The 24,197-nt window shown below is 36.5% G+C and overlaps 1 protein-coding gene across 1 annotated transcript; it reads left to right on the forward strand.

The window, feature by feature from the left end:
• Window positions 1-7,328: 7,328 nt before the first annotated feature.
• LOC120525310 lies at window positions 7,329-11,222 on the forward strand. Its single transcript, XM_039747496.1, has 5 exons — window positions 7,329-7,682; window positions 7,885-8,080; window positions 8,270-8,394; window positions 8,492-8,867; window positions 11,098-11,222. Exons 1-4 carry the CDS (start codon window positions 7,581-7,583, stop codon window positions 8,807-8,809), a joined length of 741 nt encoding a protein of 246 aa, XP_039603430.1. The 5' UTR covers window positions 7,329-7,580; the 3' UTR covers window positions 8,810-8,867; window positions 11,098-11,222.
• Window positions 11,223-24,197: the final 12,975 nt, after the last annotated feature.

The raw sequence follows: 24,197 nt of genomic DNA on the forward strand, positions 1-24,197 counted from the left end.
AGATTGGGGCGCTGTCGTCCCCTTGAACCCTCAGACCAGACGCCAGACACCAGATAAAAGTTCAATAATAATATTTATTAGGACAAAATAGTGCACCAAGCACCCTCCACTCCACTATACTCATAAACCACTACTACAATAATAATAACAATACAATAATCCTCCACACCCAGACGCGTTGCCACCCTTCCTCCTGACTCAGCTCATCTGTCTGGGATTTCCCATAGTCCTTTTATAGTCCCTGACCTGGAAGTGTTTCTGATCCTCTCAGTCCATGTGATTCTTATCACTTCTGGGTCAGATCAAAACTCTTCTTCTTCATCCCGGAAGTACGTCATTTCCCCTGTCCCCTGTACTTCTGGGTTATAGAGCAAATAATCCCTGGGCCTCCCTGCAGTGTCCTCTTGTGGGCCCCAGGGTATCCAGCAGGGCTGTGAAGGAAAACTCCAATGTCCATGATTCCCTGCTGGCATTCGGCGCACCTCCATGCTGCAGGTAGGGCTCCATCTGGCGGTCTGGGGGTATTGGCCGGGATGATTGGCCGGCCATAGTCCACACAGGCTAGAAGAATAAAAACAACACTACCAATAGGAACTGATAAACAGGTTCTAACAGAGTTAGCTGAGACAGACCAGTTCTCAATGGATTTAATTGAAGTACAATTGATTCAGCATGAAGTCAGTTTAAGGGAGATAAAGAGTAATTTGGTTAGGTACTAATTGGTAATTTGGCAAGATAGAACAATTAATGTTGGTGATAAGTAAGAGTAAGAGTAGAGGTTAAATAAATGAAGGGTCTGAGGCACCAAGGTAAGAAATGAAGAGAGAAAATGACAGACCTGTGTCCAAAGAGGAAAGGTAGGAGGACAGTGCCAAAACATGTGCAAACCAAGCAGACAGAGGTGGCTAAGTGGATCAGAGGAGATAAAAAAAATATTTCTGAGGAGTGGGGTAAAGTCTATACAGCATTTTTAGTTGTGTGAATTGATAATTGCTATTCCTACAGCAAAATCAAACATTCCTAAATATATTATGCCAGGAGAGATGAGAAGCCAATGGAGAGAGATCATTAAACCAGAGTAAAATTAGAGGGTGACATTTGTAGGATAATTTGCAGAGTACTGAGTAAAAGGTGGAGACAGTTTTTTTCTTAGGTAAAAATAAATGAAAAATCGAGTACATGGGATGGGAATGCCAAGGTTCAGAAAGTGAGATGCCACACGTTCTGAGCACTGACCAGAGTTGTTAGTGAAAGAAAAAAGATGAGCTGAGAAGGTTAAAGTGAGTCTGTAAAGATTGGAATGTCATAAGACCCGAGGTCTCTAATTAAGCAAACTCCCAATTTCTGGCAAGATCGAAAAAGTCAGAATAATAAGTATGTTATCTCATAGAAGGAGCTACAAGTTTTTCTACATGGTGCAAGAGTCCCAAAAGAGAACCTGGAAGATTTTTGCTTTCAAAGAGACTTATAACAAGCCTCGCAAACATAATGGCGAGGCAAATTGGACTCTATGAGGAGCCATGAAAGGGGATGGAAGGAGGGACAACGCCAGGACCTGACTGAGCACAGAAAGAATGATCAGTTGTAGAATTCTAAACCGGGAAGAGATACTCCAGTTCTCTGTTTACCACAGATTAAAGTGGAATACAAGGAAAGAAAGGTCTCTTACTATGCTAAAAGAAATTAGAAAAGAATAACCTGACTTTGCACTAATCTTTAGTAGGGAGAGAGGGGGACAACATAGAGCTAACAAAATTTAAACAAGGAACAATGTTTTATTAATAGTAAGATGAGATTTAAAAGAGAGAGGAAGCTTAGCCCAATTATTAACAGAGGAACAAGCATCCGACTATGCACAGAGTGAAGAAGACATATCAGTTCTTAAATATCTGAGCTTTGTGGATACACTGATAAATGATAGAAGGGAGGCATGGCTCCAACCACCCAAACGCTGACACAAACGGACGTAGACACAAGTGGGGAAGCACTTTTTGCCCACTACCCACAACCCCACAGTTTCCAAGCACCAAACATAATACACAGTCACTTCTTTCCTTCCCTTCTATTCCTCCTTCTGCTTCCACTCACTCCTTTGCAAGCGTCTTCCCTCTTCCTCCCAATTCTGGCTCTCCAAGTGCAGTGAAGTGGCTCCTTTTATGCTGCTACTGGGAGTGCTCCGGGTGGCTCGTCAGCCATATCTGGAATCACTTCAAGCTGTAGTGGAAGCCCAGTGTAGGGCTCTGCAACTCCTCCTGGCAGACCCCATGGGACCCAACAAGGCTACTGCTATACATTTCTTTTCATTTTGAGGGTATCTGCACTTTATATTCTTGAGCAGAAAACAACTGCACAAAATGAGCCACTATGGACTTGGAGCAGCAACTATAGGCAAAAACGGCTGACATCAGCGAAAACTAACAATTTTTTTTTGTTATTATAATAAACAATGCTAGAGCTTTGAGTACCTTGTTCAATGGGTGCTATTGTGCTTTTGTCCATCTTCATCCGGTGTCTTTCTTTAGCAGTGTGGTTACAGGTGGAAGCTCTGTAGAATGACCAAGACAAATTTATCTAAACAGTTGATCATATCTAGCATTTGCATGAGCTCCATTACATTTGAAGAACTAGGCATTGCCATAATTACTTTTACTTTATTTTTAATAATAGTGACACAGGTGAATATTTGGGTGAACTACTGTGGTTCTTATTTAGTAAATCAACATTTGTTGTGATTCAATTACAGTCCAGGAGCTTTGATAGTTTACAGGCCCAGCTTGATCTTTGCTATAAAAAAGAATGAAATTCCTAACAACCACTGTGCCTGTGTTCAGTGTGTTCACATAAACGTCTGGTGATTTCTTGCTGAAAAAAGTAGGTGATGTGATCCTAAATTGCAGCCTACTGAAACAGTGACTTCCAATGGGATTATGAAAGTGTTTAACTTTATACAACTTTGCTTCAGAAGAATTTGTCAAAAAACTAATGAGGCATGCAGAATGGAAAATATAGTAGAACCTGATAGACTAGGGGCAATTTCCTCTATTGTTGGAAGCTCTCAAGCTTTACAGCTTGATGTAAACCAATTTACACAAATTATGTTATAATGTATTATAATGAATTAATTTCTTTTATTTTTCTTTGCCCCTCTGTGGTTGTTTGACACATCTTTTTCTTGGATGCAGGGATTTTTGAATCCAGACTATTGTGAATTTCATATTGATTTTGGAAAATTTGTAATGATTATTACAAGTTTTGCAATATTTTATCAGGATGTCACTTTCTTTGTTTATTGAACACCAACGTTTTCATGAATTAGTCTCAATTTTTGCCATAATGATCTATCCTATCAGCCTGTGGGAGGCCACTGCGTGTGATCTCACTCAGCTAAAATGCTGGCTCAGAGGTTTTCTGAGTATCTGATATTAGGATTCTCTATTTGTTTAGCTATTTGCTCTTATTTACTAATTTTTTTTAACTACCGTATATACTTGCCGATAAGTTCTTACGTGGATAAGTCGGGACTTGATTTTACAGTATAATTTCTGGTATTTTATAATGTCGCTCATATAAGTCGAATGCGGGAAACTCACGCTATTGGTCCAAGAGATTATGATATGCTAACGCCCACCTGAGAAAGTAACCACGAAGCACACTGCCTGATGCGAGATTGGAGAAAGCAAGAAGATGTAAAAAAAAAAAAAAATCAAGTGTCGCATTTTTGAATGGGCATATAAGTTGGGTCTGATTTTATGATTGCGTTTTTCAAACCTGATGTATACGTGAGTATATATGGTAAACATTTTTTTGGCTTTAGACATTGATTTTTGGGTTACAATTCTTATGATTTGATAATTGCATGGCAGTTCTTTGGTACTGATCTGTGCTTGTTTTCTGATCATGTCTTTTCCGCCAATACCATTTTCAAATGGTGAATGTCTTGCCTAGAAACAGTACAAATAATAATGTGGCCATTCTTTTTAACCACAAGTACCATAGGGACACACCATTTACATGGCTCAATAACTTAAATGATTATCCCTGGACACTGCATTCTGGGTAAATCCTCTTCACTGAGCAGGCAATAAGATGAATCTGTGTGGGAGGGCTACAGTATAAAGTATAGCATCAGTTTTAAGCTCAGTTTTGACTGGTTTATACTTCATCAGGCCAAACTCTCCAATAAATATCCTCTGAGATTTCATTCAACTTCTGCATTCAACTTATTTTACAGTGCTCTTATATGGACAGCAAAAGACAATACAGGGATATTGATGCCTGTGTGAATTTTAAATATGATTGACTTGCCTCATATTGTTAGTGTAACATACCATGTCACATCAAAGTCAGCCTTCTCCATTTTAGACCCGAGTTAAAATGTTTTTTCACTTTCATTCAGCAACAATTCTTTTTAATCTTGCACGGACTGTCAAAGTGACTTACGTTCAAAAAGTTTCTGCATTTTTTTTAACTCTATTTATTATGAATTTCAAAAACAAATTATATCACTTTTCTATATAGTCACCTTCCTTTGCAATGCAATTTTTTGCTAGCGTTGTACCAACTTTTTAATGCCCAATTACTACTCCTCCCGCCTTCACCGTTTCCAAAGAAAATACGAAAGTGTGGAAGCTTTTTGAACGTCCCTCGTACTTTCTCACTGCTTCTCCCAAGACATCTGTTCCATCTGTTTGTGTGATTACAGTTTGTGCATTTTGTGACTTGTCTCTCCCCTGAGTTCAATTTGTTCCATTGAAGCGTCTCTTGTCTCTACCCTGTGTGAGTTGAACTTACGATAACTCACTCCAACCACCATTCGCACGTTTATTATTGCGTAATTAGCTCGTATTGACAAGCAATCTGCACTACTTTATCCAGAGTTAATTCTGATTCTATTTGCAGATTTTGAAAGATATCACAATCCCAATCATTATTCCCAATAACAACTTTATCTCTTATTTGCTCCTTCTTGATCACCCAAAACTCAGTGTTCATCCACCTACACAGCAAATCACCTAGTGTTAAATTTCTAGTGTTAGTGTTTAGAGTTGACTTCTGAGAGTTGTTTTTTCATACCTTACACCAGACAGTGTTGATTCATTTACGAAAATAGTGTTATTTTGCAGTGTGATTAAAATACACTTTCACAGTGTGATGTAGACTTCCAGGAAGTAGTACTACGTTTGGTCTGCTCTGCTCACTGGAATGGCGGCTTCTCCCACGTGTATGGAAGAGGTAGTATGTTGTTAGTGTACTTATTTGTGTTTTGATACTGTAAAGTAAATTTATTGTAGTTAATATTTTAGTCAAAACTATGTATATTTGTTAATATTGAGTTAAGACATTTTCGTACAAATGTCGCATTGGATGTTATTTTAAAAGATATTTTTGAACGAAGATGATGTTTTTAGTAAATGTTTAACCATAACGTAATTTTAAGATACGAAGTTGAAATTGTATCAGTAATAATCAGCATTATTATTTTTCAAAGTGCGCATAATTGTAAATTCTCTTAATTAGTTTTACAAACGAAGACGCCATATTGTGGCAAAACGCGCTTTTTGTCTTGGTCATAGATAATTATACTTCCTTGAAGATGAATGTGACTGATTTCTGAGAGACGGTAACTGGACATTTAGTAAGCAACAGAATAAAAAATTGTGGAGATGCTCATTAAAGTTCAGTACGGGATACAAAAAAAATATGTTAAAGTTGGCGAGGATGGATTACACTACACTGATTTTATTAAAGAAGGTGAGTAAAATGCGGACTCTGTTTGTATTTATTTTTAATGCATAACTGCTATATTGAATTGACTGAGTTTTCAAAACAAGCGAATGTAAAAGTGATTGTTTCTTTTACTTTATATCATTAAGTGGTGAAAAAGTTCGGGCTCTCAGAAGATCTAATTTTACATGTTTGCGATGACACTGGAACAGAAATCGACGAGGAAGTGTTTGGTGAAATAATCAAGTTAAAGCCAGAAATGTGTTACATTGTGAAAGACGTTGGCGCTGGTAAGTAGAGTCCTCTTGGTGTTCCCACAGTAGAGTCTTGTGTCTATCGGCTTTTACTTATCACTGTACTGCTTCAGCGTTTCAAGGTGATGCATTGTAAGAGGCCTGAAACGCCATTAGTGTATCGCGGCTACAAACTTTTGTGAATACTTGACTGTCAGGCTATTTAATTACAGAATTCTGACATTTTACTAACGAGTATTAAATGTGTTATTGTAAAAAAAAAAGGTAGAAACGCTTTGAGTACAATGCCTTTAAAGTATCTGAATTTTATTTTTTGCGTTTATTTAGAATTTCCTTTGGCACACTCATCCCCCAGCTCCTGCACTGACACACTTTCAGTATCTTCAGCAAGCGAACAGGACGCAGGCCCACCAGCAAAGAGGACGCAACTTTCACCTGATAGAGCCACAGATGCTAAAGAGGTATAGCAACACATTAATTTGTTTAATATGTGATCATAATATTTTATATGTTGATTATGTGGTTTCTCATTGTAGAGTAGGATCTTTAAGACCTTTACTTTTTGTCAATACCCCTGACTTTTTTTAGCTTGTTAAAAACATTCTAATGAAGAAACCTGGCGGAGAAAAAATAATGCAAGAATACTGGGAAAAAAGAACACTCAGTGACTGCACAAGGAGACAGCTCATCAACATGTTGGTTGCATACATGACAGAAGAATAGGGGTACGACTATATCTTAAGTTACATAAATATATACTTAAATATAATGCCCTGGATAAGTGGGTCAAGAAAATGGATGGATGGATGGATGCATGAATGAGTGGATGTAAAGAAATGTCAGTAGATTAACAGTTCCATTTAAATGCAGTATATTGTATATTTTATCTGGGGTTAATTTTACAATATTTCTGTTCGAATATAAATTTAAAAATTCTGAAAGTTCTCCACTTCTGTGGGTACTCAAGTTTTCTTTCCACATGATGTTCATGTTAGATTAATTTCCAGTTATAAATTAGTCTATATTGACATGTCTGAGCATGCCATGTATCCGGTAAACCAGGATAGGCTGATCCCCTGCATTCCCAAATTGGATTTAGTGGGTTTGATAATGAATGGGTAGATTAATGCAATAATGTGTGATCAACTATAAAAATATACTTTTTTTTTAGACGAATTCCAGCAAAAGAAATAAGAGAAAAATATGCTTTAGGGATTGTTACTCTTTTTCCTTCTCTTAAGGATCCCTTTTCCACAAAAGTATATGTAAGTGACCAAAATCTTTTTTTTTTCTTACTGGCATACTGTTTATTATGCTGTAAAAGTTTTAAGAGATGGCATATATAATTGTTTGCTTTTTATTTTATTTTTTAAGGAACATTTTTATGATACAGAGAGTGGTACTGGTTACCTTGCTTGGCGCCTAAAAACAGTGCAGCGCAAGACTTTGTTTCAAAGCAAGGAAGTAAAAGAAAATAAAAATGGAGGTCCAAGTTCAGTGAGAGAAATTATTCACCCAGAAGAACAGCTAACTGGAGACAGTTGCAGAGAAGCAGTATCTTTCCTGACTCATTGTTCAGATAAAGTACTCATTTATGAGAAAATGAGAAAAACATTTCAATACCGCCAGCAACTGGTGCATAACCCAGAAAAAATGACATCTGTACTTTCTGTCTTTCTGAGATTTTTGGATACAAAAGGCTTGGTATGTTATAAGTGATACAAATGAAAATAATGAACTGTAGAGTAACTTTTTAAAATTTTACTTATCTATCAGTTTTATACATACTTTGTAGTCAGTTGATTTTTTTTTCTGTGTTACCTTTTATTTTAGTCAGTGTCATCTTAAAAGCATATGGTGTGAAATAATTGTGAAGTTATATGTATTCTGTTTTAATGTGTTTAAGGTAAATCAGGATTTCAGTCTTTTATTTGGCTCTGACACATCTTCCAAATTGCTTGAGAAGTGGGATACCTGCTTTAAGTTTAAGATTATTAAAGAAGCGAGATCTCTGACAGGTCAGATGGCTGATTTGAATATTCTGCTGAAGTGTGCAGAATCTACCTTTGATTTTGAAGATCACGAATCATCAGGATTTATTGGTGAGTAGATGAATGAATAATGATTAGTGAAATGCTGGGGTGCTGTAGCAAACATCACCCCAACATCTGGAAATTAACCAAAGTATTCACTTTAAACATGTTTAATACCCAGATTGATATACTTGAGCATTCATGTTTTTACTCTGGTATTTTTAAGAAACTAATAGTGTGAATTTTAAAACTCCATAGGTTGGGATGCAGACATGGCCTCAATTTTATTATTAGTCTATCTTTTGCCACCACCGGCTGGAGGAAAAAAAGTGCCAAAAATCACCTCTAGTGGGGCTGTTGACCATATGGTACAGTTTCATAAGGTATTTTCTATTTTTATATTAATGAACTGTAATGCATTATGTTTATTATTAAGTTAAACACAGTTAAACAATAATTGCTTCTATTTTTTTCTGTCAGTCATGCTGCAGTATTGATGAACACCACAGCCAAAATGAAGGTCGGCAGCCTTACCTTCTGGCAGTAGGAACAACGAAGGCCAAGATTCATGACTTTTATATTGTCCTGGACAAACAGCTTATACCATGTCAGGCAAGAAGTTCTTTGGGAGCATTCGATGAGCTTTTTAAAGCTCATTTTGTATTCAGTATTTCCTATGATAAGGCCTTAATCAATGTATATACATTCTTGCAAACAACTGTTTACAACATTGATATTGGACATGTGAGGGAATCACCAAGGGTTAAAGAATTAAGAGCAAAAATATTGAATAATTAAACTAATTGATTGCTGTTCAGTCATCATAATGACAAATATGTTAAAGTGTTTTTCATGCTTGTTGTCATATGCAGATAGCAATGCATTAATTAGGCATTTGAAAATAGCTCATGGATATTACCCTGGTAAAAAGTTAAGACTTACTTGTGCTCAAGAAGGATGCTCTCGGATATTTTACTCATATGCCGGATTTAGAAAACATCTCAATGTCGCCCATGTAAATGATACAAGACAATATGTTTACCCTGAAATTACACACCCATTGAATTCTTCTGAAGAAAACCAATGTGTTTGCTCAGAAATTACAAATGTATTTAATTCTCCCGACAAGCATGATGCAAGCATAAACACTAATATTTGTGTAACTGAGACTCCTCCAACTTGTCGCGTTACAAATGACCACCTTAAAGAAATGTGTGCATCCCTAATAGCAAAGCTGCAAGCAAGTGGTACCGCAAATAGTATTATATCATCAGTAGTGGGGGATATGGAAGAATTTGTTAATGAAATGCAATTTAAAATTAAGGACGACATTTTGGCTTCACTTACATCCCATAATATAAATGTATCAGATATAGAATCATCCATTGGAAGTATTGATAACCCCTTCAGTAGTTTAAATTCAGAAAGGAAACGAACAAGGTATTTTACTAAAAAGTGGGGAGTAATTGAACCCATTGAAATCTCTCTTGGAGTTAGGTATGATAGCAGACGAAATCCAAGAACAGGTACTTATGATCAGGTTCCTGTAACTGATAAATTTATATATGTTCCAATTTTAGAGTCAATGAGATTTATTTTTAAAAACCCTGACATATGCAGTATGTTTCTTGAAAGCAGAAAAACGAAAGATAACATTTATGCTGACTTCCATGATGGAAGCTACTTTAAGACCCATCCATTGTTCTCTCAAAAGAAAAATGCTTTGCAAATCCAGATATTCTATGATGATTTTGAAACAGCACATCCTCTGGGTTCTAAACATGGCATACATAAGATTGGCTGCTTATACTTTGTTCTCAGAAATTTCCAACCAAGGTTTAATTCAGCTTTAATGAATATTCACTTGATTTCACTTTTTCACTCCCAAGATGTTAAAATGTATGGATTTGATCCTTTTTTGAAGCCATTAGTTGATGATATTAAAATTATTGAAAGTAGTGGATTACAGCTTTCTTTCTCCCAGGAACCAGTGTTTGGGTCCATATCACAGGTCACCGGTGATAATTTAGGGATGCACACAATTCTTGGCTTTGTAGAGTGTTTCAATGCCAGCTATCACTGTCGTCTCTGCTTGACGGACAAGGACCGATGCAAAACTTTGTTCAGTGAAGATGAAAGTGATGTCATCTTACGTGACAAAGATCTGTACAGATTGCATCAAAATGATTTAATGAGGGATCCAGGGTTAAAATCGTTGTTTGGATTGAAAAAGTCTTGCCTGCTTAACAGTTTACAGTATTTTCATGTGTGTGATAATTTTGCATTAGATATAATGCACGACATTCTTGAAGGAGTAGGCCAATATGAAATTAAATTGCATTTTTTGTACCTTACTGAAAACATTATTTCTACAGATGATCTGCATTGTAGAGTTTACTCTTTTAATTATGGCTATTTGGAGAGGAGAAATAGGCCCACAAGACTAAATTTGGAACAGACTGGTAATAATATTGGCCTAAATGCCATTCAGACATTTTGCCTTATAAGATACATTCCACTTATGTTTGGTGATGTAGTCAGAGAGGAAAATAAACACTGGCATCTATTGCTGCTCTTGTTGCAAATTATAAACATTGGTTTTTCTCCTTGTATTACTGAGGGTATGACCATTCATCTTAAACATTTAATAATAGAACATCATAAACATTTCAAAGTGCTGTTTCCTGAAAAAACATTACTTCCAAAACATCATAATATGATACATTATCCCTCATCCATTCGAAAAATTGGTCCGCTGTTACATGTCTGGTGTATGAGATGTGAAGCTAAGCACAGATTTTTCAAAAACACTGTTAAGAATTTTAAGAACCTAACCAAATCACTTGCCAAAAAGCATCAGATGGCAATTGCATATCATTGGGAGTCTTCACCACTGAAACAAATTGAATATGGTCCTGTTAGGACAGTCTTACTCAGTGAATTCTTAGACTGTGAAAATTTAGTGCAGACATTGCAATGTAGTCTACACAGTGAGGTTAACTGTGCAGAATGGATTAACTACTGTGGTGTTGAGTATAAGGTAGGGCTGATGGTGTGCAATAAAATTAAAGATGACATTCCTATCTTTAGCAAAATATTGTTTATAATTCTTAAAGATAAAAAGTGTTATTTAATTACAGTTGAATTTGATACAGTTTGCTTTGTTGAACATCTTCACAGTTTTAGTGTGCAGGAAAGAGCTTTGAAAGATATCCAAATAGTGGAAGTGGAACATTTAAAATACTACAAACCATTTGACCTCCAGGCAACTTATGGAGGTGAAGATAATTGTTTTTATATTGTGACATCCTGTTGCTTAATTTGAAAAGCTGTTTGTGTCCAGGATCTTTGAAAAGATACTGAGGATTTCTAAATGAAGTAGCTGCTTAAAAACAGAACATATATTTCTAAATTTACTTGCAGAATATCTACATTTTCCTAGCACTTTTTAATATTAACATTTTTTGTAACTATACAGGAAATGGAATGACAGTGTTAGACTTTAAAGCTGTTCACTGTTAGTGAAGCAATGCAGTTAAAGAAAATGATCAGTACATGGGGGTGAGAGTGAGTAATGAACAAGACCATCAGGCCCCATTAAACTTTTTCAGGAAAAAAATGTTCTGGCTTTTAGTCAATATTGGTTTCTAGACATTTATTGGGCCGTACCTCATGACTGAGAGAAGGCTGAGTAATTAGGCCAAGATGTCTCAGCAGTATCACTTCTTTTATAAATATAAATACATTATAACAACACTAAATGATCCTGTGCATACTGAAGCAACATAGTTGTGTTACATATTTGTATAAAGTTTTGGAATACCTGATGTAATTTAGAAATTACTTTGTATAATGTCTAAATTATTGTCAATCGTTTGTCTATGTTCTATATAGAAATTGTTAGTTTGTTCATGATATGACATTTCAGAGTTAATTTCTGCATGTTAAAAATACATTGATTGGTTTAATATACTGTACATAATTGGGATAGTTAATTTTTTTTGAGGAAATAATAAGGCATATTGATGGTTGTTAATGTGTAACTTACATCTTTAGTTAATGTTTCAAATAAGAAAAGAGCGATGGTGTGAATAAAAACTGTTATGGTGTAGGCCTTTTTTTTTACTCTTTCAGTAGTTGCTGTGAAAACCATTATTCTATGCACCAACAAATTAGACAAAGCTAGTAAAAGCATAACTGTTTTGATACAAGTAAAAACTAAGAAAAAAAAAAAAATACTGTACAAACTTGTTATAGCTTTTGTTGGATAATTCCTAGTCCAGTGTTGACATTATTGATGGAAATAGCTTGTTTTGTTAAGTACATTGTTATTGTATTTTATCTTGTACATATGTAAATATTGTAAATAGGATGGTGGTCATATAATATTTTGTTAAATAAAAGGTGTGAAGTAAAAATGTCTCTAGTGTGGTGAAATGTGTTAAGATTAAGAAATTTTCTTGCTTACATATACAAATACAGTATATCACTCATCAGTTCTCCTGGAATATGTGATTTTGGAAATAGATCATTATTTATTCAGATATATAAAACAGTGTCCTCTCTATCATAATTTTTCCTAGTACTACAGATATTTAAGGCAACTATTAAATGTTTTTTCTACACTAGAGAGTGAAATATGTAGCACCTACAAATATTAATGCCACACTAAATAGTGTAATTTCTTAACTCGGTAAGTAAATAGATTTACTATAAAAGATTGCTATTTCTACACTGCACAGGGTTCAAAAAGTTACACTTTAATGGTGTGGAAAATGGTACTCTTTCTAAAGTGTTAATTTTACACTTTCCCGTGTGGCGCCAAATGTACACTGGAAAAGTGTAAAATTTTACACCCATAGTGTTGATTTAACACTGATTGATTTGCTGTGTAGTACAAATTCCTTACAGATGTCCTTGACTGTTTCTCCTACTTTCTTTTGCCACTGGTGAAAGTGAGTTCTTTTATGTATGACATTTCTCAGTGGTAAAAAATTTTCTTCAAACTTATGCAAACTGCTATATTTATTTGCAAGACACTTCTGTAAATACGAACAAACTGTACATAATCTCAGCATCTTGGTCCTTTGCATATAGTAGCAAATTGTCTTGTATTTCTCCTTCCTCCTTGTTTAAGCTTTGTAAGATAAAAACCACATGAAATGCTGACTCCATATTGACCACAATACTCTTTATTTAAAGTCAGAAAGCCTCTGGTGCATGACACTTGAACATTTTTATTCTTCTTTCCAGAGTTACCTGGGTGTGAGTAAATTTCTGACACCATGTCTCTAATAACTTTAACAACTCAAAGTTCCTGTCTTAACGACTGTTTTGAAAAAGGTACAACCCACTGCATACAACAAGGAAGTAATAATAATGCAGATCCCACAAAGTAAGGCATTTATATCTTACATAATTCTCATCTTGTATTTTACACAACTTTTACAATGTATCCGTAGGCTATGTTTGTTTTCTTTTGATTTACACTTTAGTACAGTGTTACACTGTGAACACTTAATACAGTAATGTCAATTAAAACATTCAGTTTAAAAATTAAAAATAAAGAAAGTATTCTCTCACCTAACAGGTCTAAATGCTAAAATAGTATTTTTACAGGAGATCCACTTATTAAGCAAGGATCAGTTCTGGCTGCAAAAAGGCTGGATTGGCCAAATGTTCCATTCCAGCTTTACAAAAAAAAATCCAGACATGCGGGAATTCTTATACATAGAACAGTTTCATTTATAGTATCAGATGTTGTATCTGATCCTGAAGAGAGATACATGATTGTCATGGGTAATTTATTTAATTGTAAAGTGATTTTGATAAATGTTTATGCACCCAATGTGGATGAATTCATCCAAAATGTATTTGCATCCATTCCCAATGTGAACACTCATAAAATTATAATGGCTGGGGATTTTAATTGTATTTTAAATCCTGACCTAGATAGGTCTCCTGTCACAGGGGCAATGACATCTAACACTGCAAAGACAATTGCACAGTTTGTAACTGACCAGAACTTATTAGACCCCTGGAGATTGCTAAAGCCAAACTCAAGAACATATTCCTTCTACTCACCAGTGCATTATTGCTACTAAAGAATTGATTATTTTTTTGTAGAAAATTTCTTGCCTATGATTAAATCCTGCAAGTACGATGCTATTCTTATTTCCGACCATACCCCTCTGACCTTGGAGATAAAATCATTATCCCCCACATACTCTTCTTGCAGATGGCGTCTTAACCCACTTTTATTAGCAGATCTTTACAGAATTTATATCAAAACAAATCAGGTTTTTTTCTAGAGATAAATACATCCTCAGAGGTCTCTGCAGGAATACATTGGGAAAGGCCTTTTTAAGAGGACAGATTATCTCATATCTTTCCCACAGAAATAAATCGGAAACCAAGCAGATATCAAAGCTAAAAAGCGAAATTTATAGAATAGATCAAAAACATGCCATGTGTCCAAGTGAGGCTCTTCATAGGAAAAGGCTGGCTCTGCATTCAGAACTCAACCTCTTGACAACTAAAGAAACTGAACTCATTTTTAAATCTAGACATCATTTCTATAAACACGGAGAGAAAGCTAATAAGCTTTTACCTTAACAAATCCACAAGCAAGAAGTTCATAATGCAATCCCAGCAATCATTAACACAAACAAAATCATTGACGATAAAAATATAATGCACACATTTAGAGACTGCTATAAATCCTTATATGCTACTGAATTTAAAGAAGACAAGACACAATCTAATGCATTTCTGGATGCATTAGAGATACCACAAATAGATACTCTTAGTGCAGAGGAATTGGATAAACCACTGGCACTATCAGAATTATTAGATGCTATAAAGTTACTTCAGAGTGGGAAAGCAGCAGGCCCTGATTGCTACCTTGCCGAATTTTATAAGAGGTTCTCCACTCAGCTAGCTCCCCTCCTATTAGCAACATTCACAGAAGCTAGAGAAAATAAAATTTTACCTCAAACTTTTCGCCAAACATTAATCACCATCTTTCCTAAATAAAATAAGGACGTATTACTATGTGCATCATACAGACCAATTTCACTTCTGAATAATGATGTTAAGATACTCTCCAAAGTCCTAGCTAGAAGGATGGAGAAAGTGCTGCCTTCGGTAATATCACAAGATCAAACTGGATTTATTAAAGGCAGACACAGCGTACAATCTTCAACGGCTGTTTAATGTAATATATTCACCCGTAAAGTCAAATATCCCAGAGATTTTATTATCCTCGGATGCAGAAAAAGCATTTAATATGATTGAATGGAACTACTTTTTCACTACATTGGAGAAATTTGGGTTTGGACGGAACATTTGTGCATGGATCAAACTACTGTATACCAATCCAGAAGCTTCAGTTTGTATTAACAACATTAATTCAGACTACTTTAAACTAGAACATGGTACCAGACAAGGATGCCCTTTGTCACCACTATTTTTTGCAATTGCCATTGAGCCACTGGCAGTTCACTGTCGAAATGCTTATGAGATAAAGGGTATTATCAGAGAAGGACTTGAACAGAAAATTATGCAGATGATATGGTACTGTATATATCAGACCCACAAAGTACACTGTAAAAAATAAATCTTGCATGTGTGAAAAATAATAATAAAAAATAGCTAACTATACGCAAAACAATCATTACCTTAATTAATAAAAATGGGTTTTACTCTTTTTCTTGATTATTTTAATTCTAATTCAATAAAAAAATTAAGAATGTTAACTTATTATTTTTCTTAAAATGTTAAAATTTTTTATAACTTATTCTATGTAAAAAAATATACTGTGAATTGAACACATTTAAGTTAAGTTAAATTTAATGACAGGGCACTTCCTCTCACATCGAAATGTGAGAGGAAGTGCCATGTCATTACATTGATTTCTTGGTCTTTACAACAGCGCATTCAGCTGTAATGCTTATCCATAATAAGAGCTATTTTACTACGAATGTGTAAGTATATTAATTCCGTAATGAATAACTAGTATTTCATCTCATATAGTTACAGATGTAAGCATTTGTTGTTTTCACGAAAACTTTCCCTTCATGTGGGAAACATGGTGGGCAAGGTAGCGTCTTTCTAACAACTTACCTCGTTGGTTTGCTTTAAAAAGCAAGCACATTTCTCGGATAGTTACGTATGTTCATTTTTTTTTTTTTATCGTTTAAAACTTTTATTTTACACAGAAAAAGAAAATGACAATTTGAGATAAGTTTAAGAACAATTTGGCATTTGTCCTAAACTACGACCTGTAAACAACATGTAAAGACGTTTGCCTAACCGTCACGGTATTATTTGACCTTTTATTTAATTAGTGTTCTACATAGGCCATGTATTTTCTGGTTAATTTTTAACACTGTGATTTATTTAGCGATTTTGATTTCCTATTTCCTATTTTATTTCAGGATTTTCGCTATCGCATACTGAAAAGTAGTGAAAAGGTGGCCATTCGTTTAAGAGGATATGTTGCCATAAATTAGAACATTAGAACAATCTAGACGAGAACAGGCCATTCAGCCCAACAAAGCTCGCCAGTCCTATCCACTTGTTTCCTCCAAGAAAACATCAAGTCTAGTTTTGAAAGTCCCTAACGTCTTACTGTCTACCACACTACAGTACTTGGTAGCTTATTCCAAGTGTCTATCGTTCTTTGTGTAAAGAAAAACGTCCTAATGTTTGTGTGAAATTTACCCTTAACAAGTTTCCAACTGTGTCCCCGTGTTCTTGATGAGCTCATTTTAAAATACAAGTCTCGATCCACTGTACTAATTCCCTTCAGAATTTTAAACACTTCAATCATGTCACCTCTTAATCTTCTTTTGCTTAAACTGTAAAGGTTCAGCTCTTTTAATCTTTCCTCATAATTCAACCCCTGTAAACCTGGAATCAGCCTAGTCGCTCTTCTCTGGACCTTTTCTAGTGCTGCTATGTCCTTTTTGTAGCCTGGAGACCAAAACTGCACACAGTACTCAAGATGAGGCCTCACCAGTGCATTATAAAGGTTGAGCATAACCTCCTTGGACTTGTACTCCACAGATCGTGCTATATAACCTAACATTCTGTTAGCCTTCTTAATGGCTTCTGAACACTGTTGGGAAGTTGATAGCTTGGAGTACACTATGACTCCTAAATCCTTCTCATAAGGTGTACTCTCGATTTTCCGACCGCCCATTGTGTATTCAAACCTAATATTTTTACTTCCTATGTGTAATACTTTACATTTACTGACATTAAGTTTCATCTTCCACAAATCTGCCCAAGCCTGTATGCTATCCAAGTCCTTCTGTTATGATATAACGGATTCCAACTTATCTGCTAATCCACCTATCCTGGTATCATCTACAAACTTAACCAGCTTGTTACTTATATTCCTATCTAAATCATTTATATATATTAAAAATAGCAGCGGCCCTAGCACTGACCCCTGTGGAACACCACTCATAACATCGGCCAGTTCTGATGAGGTTCCTCGCACCATCACCCTCTGCTTCCTGTGTTTGAGCAAATTCTGCACCCATCTAAAAACATCATCCTGAACTTCCACTTCTTTTAACTTGATGCCCAACCTCTCATGTGGCAACTTATCAAATACTTTCTGAAAGTCCAGATAAATAATATCATAAGCTCCACTTTGATCGTATCCTTTTGTTGCCTCCTCATAGAATTCCAACATGTTAGTAAAACACGACCTCCCTCTTCTGAACCCATGCTGACTGTTCAGAATAACTCCTGTCCTTGCCATGTGTTACTCAATCTTATCCTTAATAATTCCTTCCATTAATTTTCCTGTGATGCATACTAAGCTTACTGGCCTATAGTTGCTTGGATCTGCCTTGTCACCCTTTTTATATAATGGGATGATATTTGCCATTTTCCAGTCCTTTGGAATCTCTCCAGTGCACAGTGACTTCCTAAAAATATGTGTCAAGGGTTTATATATGTACTCACTAGCCTCCTTAAGAACACGAGGATAAATATTATCTGGGCCTGGTGATTTGTTTGATTTCATCTTATTTAATCTGAGCAGCACTTCTCCCTCTACAATTTCCAAATCCCTCAGTACCTCTTTAGTAGTTGCGTTTACCTCTGGAATGCAGGAAATGTTTGAAAAGCGGTGCCTGCTGCAGGATTTTACGCTTTCACTCTGTTTCCTTCCCGTTTACCACTCATTCCTGGGACATTATTTGATTGAGATATACTGTTTGAAGAAAGTTTCATTGACATTTGAATGTCAGTAATTCAGTAAAAATTATCCTCAGACATTTGATTTAATTTTCCTTTGAAAATATAACTCAGTTGTTGTGACTATCTCTGTATGTTCAAATAAATAGATATATAGATTTTTAGCATGTATTTGTTAAGTCATTACTGTCCAGCGTACTCACTTTTTTTGAGTACTTTAATTCAAATGAAAATCTGAGTAAAATGAAACCATTTTTGCCACTACTTATATTTAATCAAACTCATTTATTTTAGGTAAATTTGAGTTAATTAATAAATTAAGTTTACTCAATAGTGCAGTATATTAAATGTACTTAAAAATATTGCTTGTAATTTGTTGCCTTATTTTTTTTTAAGTAATTTTAACGCAGTATTTTTTACAGTGTACTGTGCCTGCAGTCCTAACTGTGCTAACCAAATTTCAAAAGAATTCTGGTCTCAGAATTAATTTGACTAAAAGTGTGCGCTTTCCAGTGAATTCTCAAGCACACAATATTAGTTTAGACACCTTCCCTTTAATCATTGCAGATCAGTTTAAAAATCTAGGGGTAAACATCACAAGTAAACGTAAAGCTCTTTATCAACAAAATTTTGCCATCTGTATGGAAAAAATTAAGCAAGACTTGCATAAATGGTCAACCCTTCACCTCACTTTAGCTGGAAGAATTAACATTATTAAGATGAATTTCCTCCCTAAGCTTCTCTTTTTATTTCAAAACATCCCAATATACTGTACATCAATAAATCATTTTTTAATAAATTAGAGTCAACCATAACCACATTCATTTGGAATTCAAAACATCCACGTATCCGAAGAGTGACTCTACAAAGGCTAAAGGCAGAAGGTGGCATGGCTCTACCTAACTTTCAATTTTACTATAAAAACCTGGACATAGACACAAATAGATGAACATATACAGGCTTTGTCTGCAATAGAAATACAATCCTGCAGTACTTCTTTATATTCCTTGCTTAGCGTCCCCAATAAATGCAAGTTTTTACCAATATACTAATAACCCAATAGTGCTTCACTCACTCAGAATGTGGAATCAGTGTAGTAAGCATTTTAAGATAGAGAATCTTTCATCAGTGGCACCTCTGCACGAGAACCACCTTTTTCAAAACTCGCAAACATATGCAGTTTTTAATGTCTGGAAAACATTTGGGATTAAATCACTTAGAGATATTTACACAGACATCTTTGCATCCAATGAACAATTAGACAGCAGTATACTGATACAAAGAAACAATATTAAATTAAATAGTAATAAAAATGAAAAGAATTAAAATAAAATTAATGTTCGCATTTACTCCCCCGGGTGGAATTGAAGCGTCGCATAGTGTGGGGGAGGAACGATCTCCTCAGTCTGTCAGTGGAACAGGACAGTGACAAAAGTCTGTCACTGAAGCTACTCCTCTGCCTGGAGATGACACTGTTAAGTGGATGCAGTGGATTCTTCATGATTGACAGGAGTTTGCTTAGTACCCGTTGCTCTAAACTGTCCAACTTTAATCCTACAATGGAGCCTGCCTTCTTAGCAAGTTTGTCCAGGCGTGAGGCGTCTTTCATCTTTATGCTGCCACCCCAGCACACCACCGCGTAGAAGAGGGCACTCGCCACAACCGTCTGGTAGAACATCTGCAGCATCTTACTGCAGATGTTGAAGGATGCCAACCTTCTCAGAAAGTATATTCTGCTCTGAGCTTTCTTTCATAGAGCATCAGTATTGGCAGTCCAGTCCAATTTGTCATCCAGCTGCACTCCCAGATATTTATAGGTATGCACCCTCTGCACACAGTCACCTCTAATGATCTCAGGGTCCATGAGGGGCCTGGGCCTCCTAATATCCACCACCAGCTCCTTGGTCTTGCTGGTGTTAAGGTGTAAGTGGTTTGAGTCGCACCATTTAACAAAGTCTTTGATTAGCTTTCTGTACTCCTCCTCCTGCCCACTCCTGATGCAGCCCACAATAGCAGTGTCAACAGCGAACTTTTGCACGTGGCAGGACTCCGAGTCATATTGGAAGTCTGATGTATATAGACTGAACAGGACCGGAGAAAGTACATTCCCCTGCGGTGTCCCTGTATTGCTGCACACAATGTCAGACCTGCATTTACCAAGACGCACATATTGAGGTCTGTCTGTAAGATAGTCCACAATCCATGCCACAAGGTGTGAATCTACTCCCATCTCAGTCAGCTTATCCCTAAGGAGCAGAGGTTGGATGGTGTTGAAGGCGCTAGAGAAGTCCAAAAACATAATTCTTACAGCACCACTGCCTCTGTCCAGGTGGGAGAGGGATCGATGAAGCATATAGATGATGGCATCCTCCGCTCCCACCTTCTCCTGGTATGCGAACTGCAGAGGGTCTAGGGCGTGACGGACCTGTGGCCTCAGGTGGTGAAGCAGCAGCCGCTCCATGGTCTTCATCAGATGTGACGTCAGAGCAACAGGCCGGAAGTCATTCAGCTCACTAGGATGTGATACCTTTGGGACAGGAGTGATACAAGATGTTTTCCAAAGCCTCGACTCTCCCCTGTTCCAGGCTCAGGTTGAAGATGCGCTGTAGAGGACTCCCCAGTTCCAACGCACAGGCCTTCAGCAATCGTGGCGATACACCATCTGGACCCGCTGCTTTGCTGGCACGAAGTCTTCTCAGCTCTCTGCTCACATGGGCTGCTGTAATTGTGGGTGGGGATGTCTCACCTATGCTGGTATCAGCAGAAGGATGGTTGGAGGATGCAGTACTCCGAGGTGAGAGTGGGTTACTGTGATCAAACCTATTAAAAAGTTGTTCATTTGGTTTGCTCTTCCACGCCTGTCTCGATTGCGGCACCCGCTCGAGCTGTAGCCAGTGATAATCTTCATCCCATCCCACACTTCCTTCATACTGTTGTTCTGCAACTTCTGCTCCAGCTTTCTCCTGTACTGCTCTTTGCCGCCCTGAGCTGGACTCGAGTTCCTTCTGCACGCACTTCAGCTCATGCTTATCACCACCTTTAAAAGCCCTTTTCTTCTGGTTCAAAAGGCCCTTGATGTCACTTGTAATCCATGGCTTGTTGTTAGCATAGCAGCATACTGTTCTTACTGGCTGCGGTGGGTTGGCACCCTGCCCAGAATTGGTTCCTGCCTTGTGCCCTGTGTTGGCTGGGATTGGCTCCAGCGGACCCCGTGACCCTGTATTCGGATTCAGCGGGTTAGAAAATGGATGGATGGATGGATGTTCTTACTGGAACTACAATGTCCATACAGATCCAATTACATTCTTCAAATTAGAAACTCTGTTAAACATAACATGCCCAATTTTCCTCACCTCCCACCTCCCTCTATGCTGGAAAAAATATTGATCAGTTTCAAGGACTTAGACACATCTCTGCAATATGTAAAATCATTTTACAGTCCCTCCTTTTCAAAGATTGAAGAGGTAAGTGGGGAAAGGATCTCTCACTCAACATCTCAGAAAAATGCAGAGAATTCACTCGAGCTCCATATGCGCAAAGCATAATATTCAACTCAAAATTATATATCAGGCACATTTGTCTCACTTAAAATTGTCCAAAATTTTTCCAGGGTAAGATCGAACCTGCAAACGTTGTAATCAAGTTCCAGCCTCACTGGGCCACATGTTCTGGACCTGCACCAAATTGCCATCATTCTGGACCAAAATCTTTAAATGCCTGTCGGACAGCCTTGGTGTCACACTCCCTCCTAACCCCTTAACAGCTGTGTTTGGTGTACTTCCAGATGGGCTTAAAATGAAGAAGAACAAACAAAGTGTAATTGCCTTTACTACACTATTGGCACATAAACTTATCTTGCTCAACTGGAAGAATCCTAACTCTCCTCTTTTAAGTCATTGGGAAACTGATCTTTTATACTAATTGAAATTGGGAAAAATAAAATACTCACTTAGAGGATCTGTGCAGAAATTTTTCAAAAACTGACAGGATCTAATCAATACCATTCTAGAATAAGCTTTGAAAGCTCTGAGGAAGCAGATTCTCTCCCCATTTTCTTTTTCTTCTCCATTTATCTATATTCACTTATTAATTTATCTATTTACTTATTTTTACAAGGTTTATGTTTTATTCTGCTGCCCATGATCTCTTTCTCAGGGGTGGGGATTGATTTGTTTTCAGTCCTATTCTTGTAAAATTGATCTATTTGTATGGAATGTTGTGTGATTTCAATAAAATTAATAAAAAAAAACATTCAGTTTAACACAAATAAGTTGCTTGCACACCTTTCTAGTCATTTGCCATGGTTTGTTTCACATATGTGGGTACTTTTCTGCCATAGAGATGGATAGAAACACTTGACGTCACAGGCAAGCTATTTAAAAGTGCTTATGCGCCCTTATCAGTATATGGTCAGGGCCACAGTCTACAGAAGCCATAAGTGATTAGAGAAGGTGCAAAAGGTGCAATGTGGGTCTAAGAAGTGCACAACTGAGCTGGCAGTTGCCCATATCTAGCAAGGTTCTTAAAAAACTCATGGGTATAACATGAAGTTAAAAACCGTTCCAGCGCCACCTATACTCTGCTGGACCGGACTTAAATTCATAAGCAATCTCCACTGTAGAACTGCATGATGACTGTATTGTTTCAATGGCTTATCTTCGGCCTGGATATGTACTGTATGTATGAATGATTATACTACATAGTATGTTGGGTGTGGAAGCTACATTTTAAAAAAAAGTTAAATACATATATCTCTTTTTGTACCCTGGGCCTCTTGTCTTATTATTTCCACTATGGTTGGTAAAGGGATGTGCCCTGCGTTCAATAAAGAATACAATCCCAGGAAGCAAATGCCCCATTTTGGAGACAGTGACCTTCACTAAATGATATAAGGCATTTTCAGGAGAAAGCAGAGCTCCAACAATCCCTTTTGTCAAACACCTTAAAAGGCCCAGAATTCTTTATATAGCTCTCTATTCCATTTTATTAAACAAAAATATCACAATACTTTACATACAGAACTCTACCTTAGGATGAATCTTACATCAAAAAATTGAATAGCTGTTATTCCACAAATGGATGTGCCGATTTGCAGTCAGGGAGAAGCATCAAATTACAATAAACAAAAATACCAAAGGGAAATACAAAGATAAATGTGCATCATCTCTAAAGTAAACAGTGTTTGAATCACCTTGTTCTTCAGAGAATAAATTAAAGTTGACAAAATAAAACCCTGATGATTAAAACTGTCCTATTTAAAAACAAAGCATCTTTTCTTAATGTTTTAATACTTCTTCACTTCATCTGTGTCAGTGGTTTCTGAATGAATGAAATTTGGACAAATCAACAATAGCTTTCTCCATATCTACCAGTATGGGATTAAAAGAAGCAGAACAAGCTTATTGTCCGCATCCAAGAAATACAACCTGTTTTCTACACAAACAGTCGATTGCAGTCAGCGTCATTCTCTACATTGTCTTTATAACTGGAATACTTTTAGCAACATTTGGAAACCTGCTGTTGATCATTTCCATTACTCATTTCAAGCAGCTGCACACACCAACAAATGTGTTGACACTCTCGATGGCTGTTGCAGACTTTCTTATTGGAATATTCATTATGCCAGTTACACTGATTCAAACAATGGATAAATGCTGGGACTTGGGAGTTCATACATGTATGGCAGTTGAATTTTGTTACACAGCTATTTCTACAATTTCTGTTACACATCTTATTTTTCTTTCTGTGGACAGATACTATGCTGTTTGTTACCCACTGCATTATTCCACAAAAATAACAGTTGGAAGAGCTTTGGTATTTGCTGCAATATGTTGGATTTGTTCAATCTGTTACACTGCCCTGTATTTTTATGTTGAGTTTACCGTTATATATAGTGACAAAAACATTTGTGTAGGATTCTGTTTGTTTCTGACTAATATCATACTTATCATTGTAGATATGCTATTTAATA

The sequence above is a fragment of the Polypterus senegalus genome, chromosome 3 (genome assembly GCF_016835505.1).
Source record: "Polypterus senegalus isolate Bchr_013 chromosome 3, ASM1683550v1, whole genome shotgun sequence".
Classification (NCBI taxonomy): Eukaryota; Metazoa; Chordata; class Cladistia; order Polypteriformes; family Polypteridae; genus Polypterus; species Polypterus senegalus.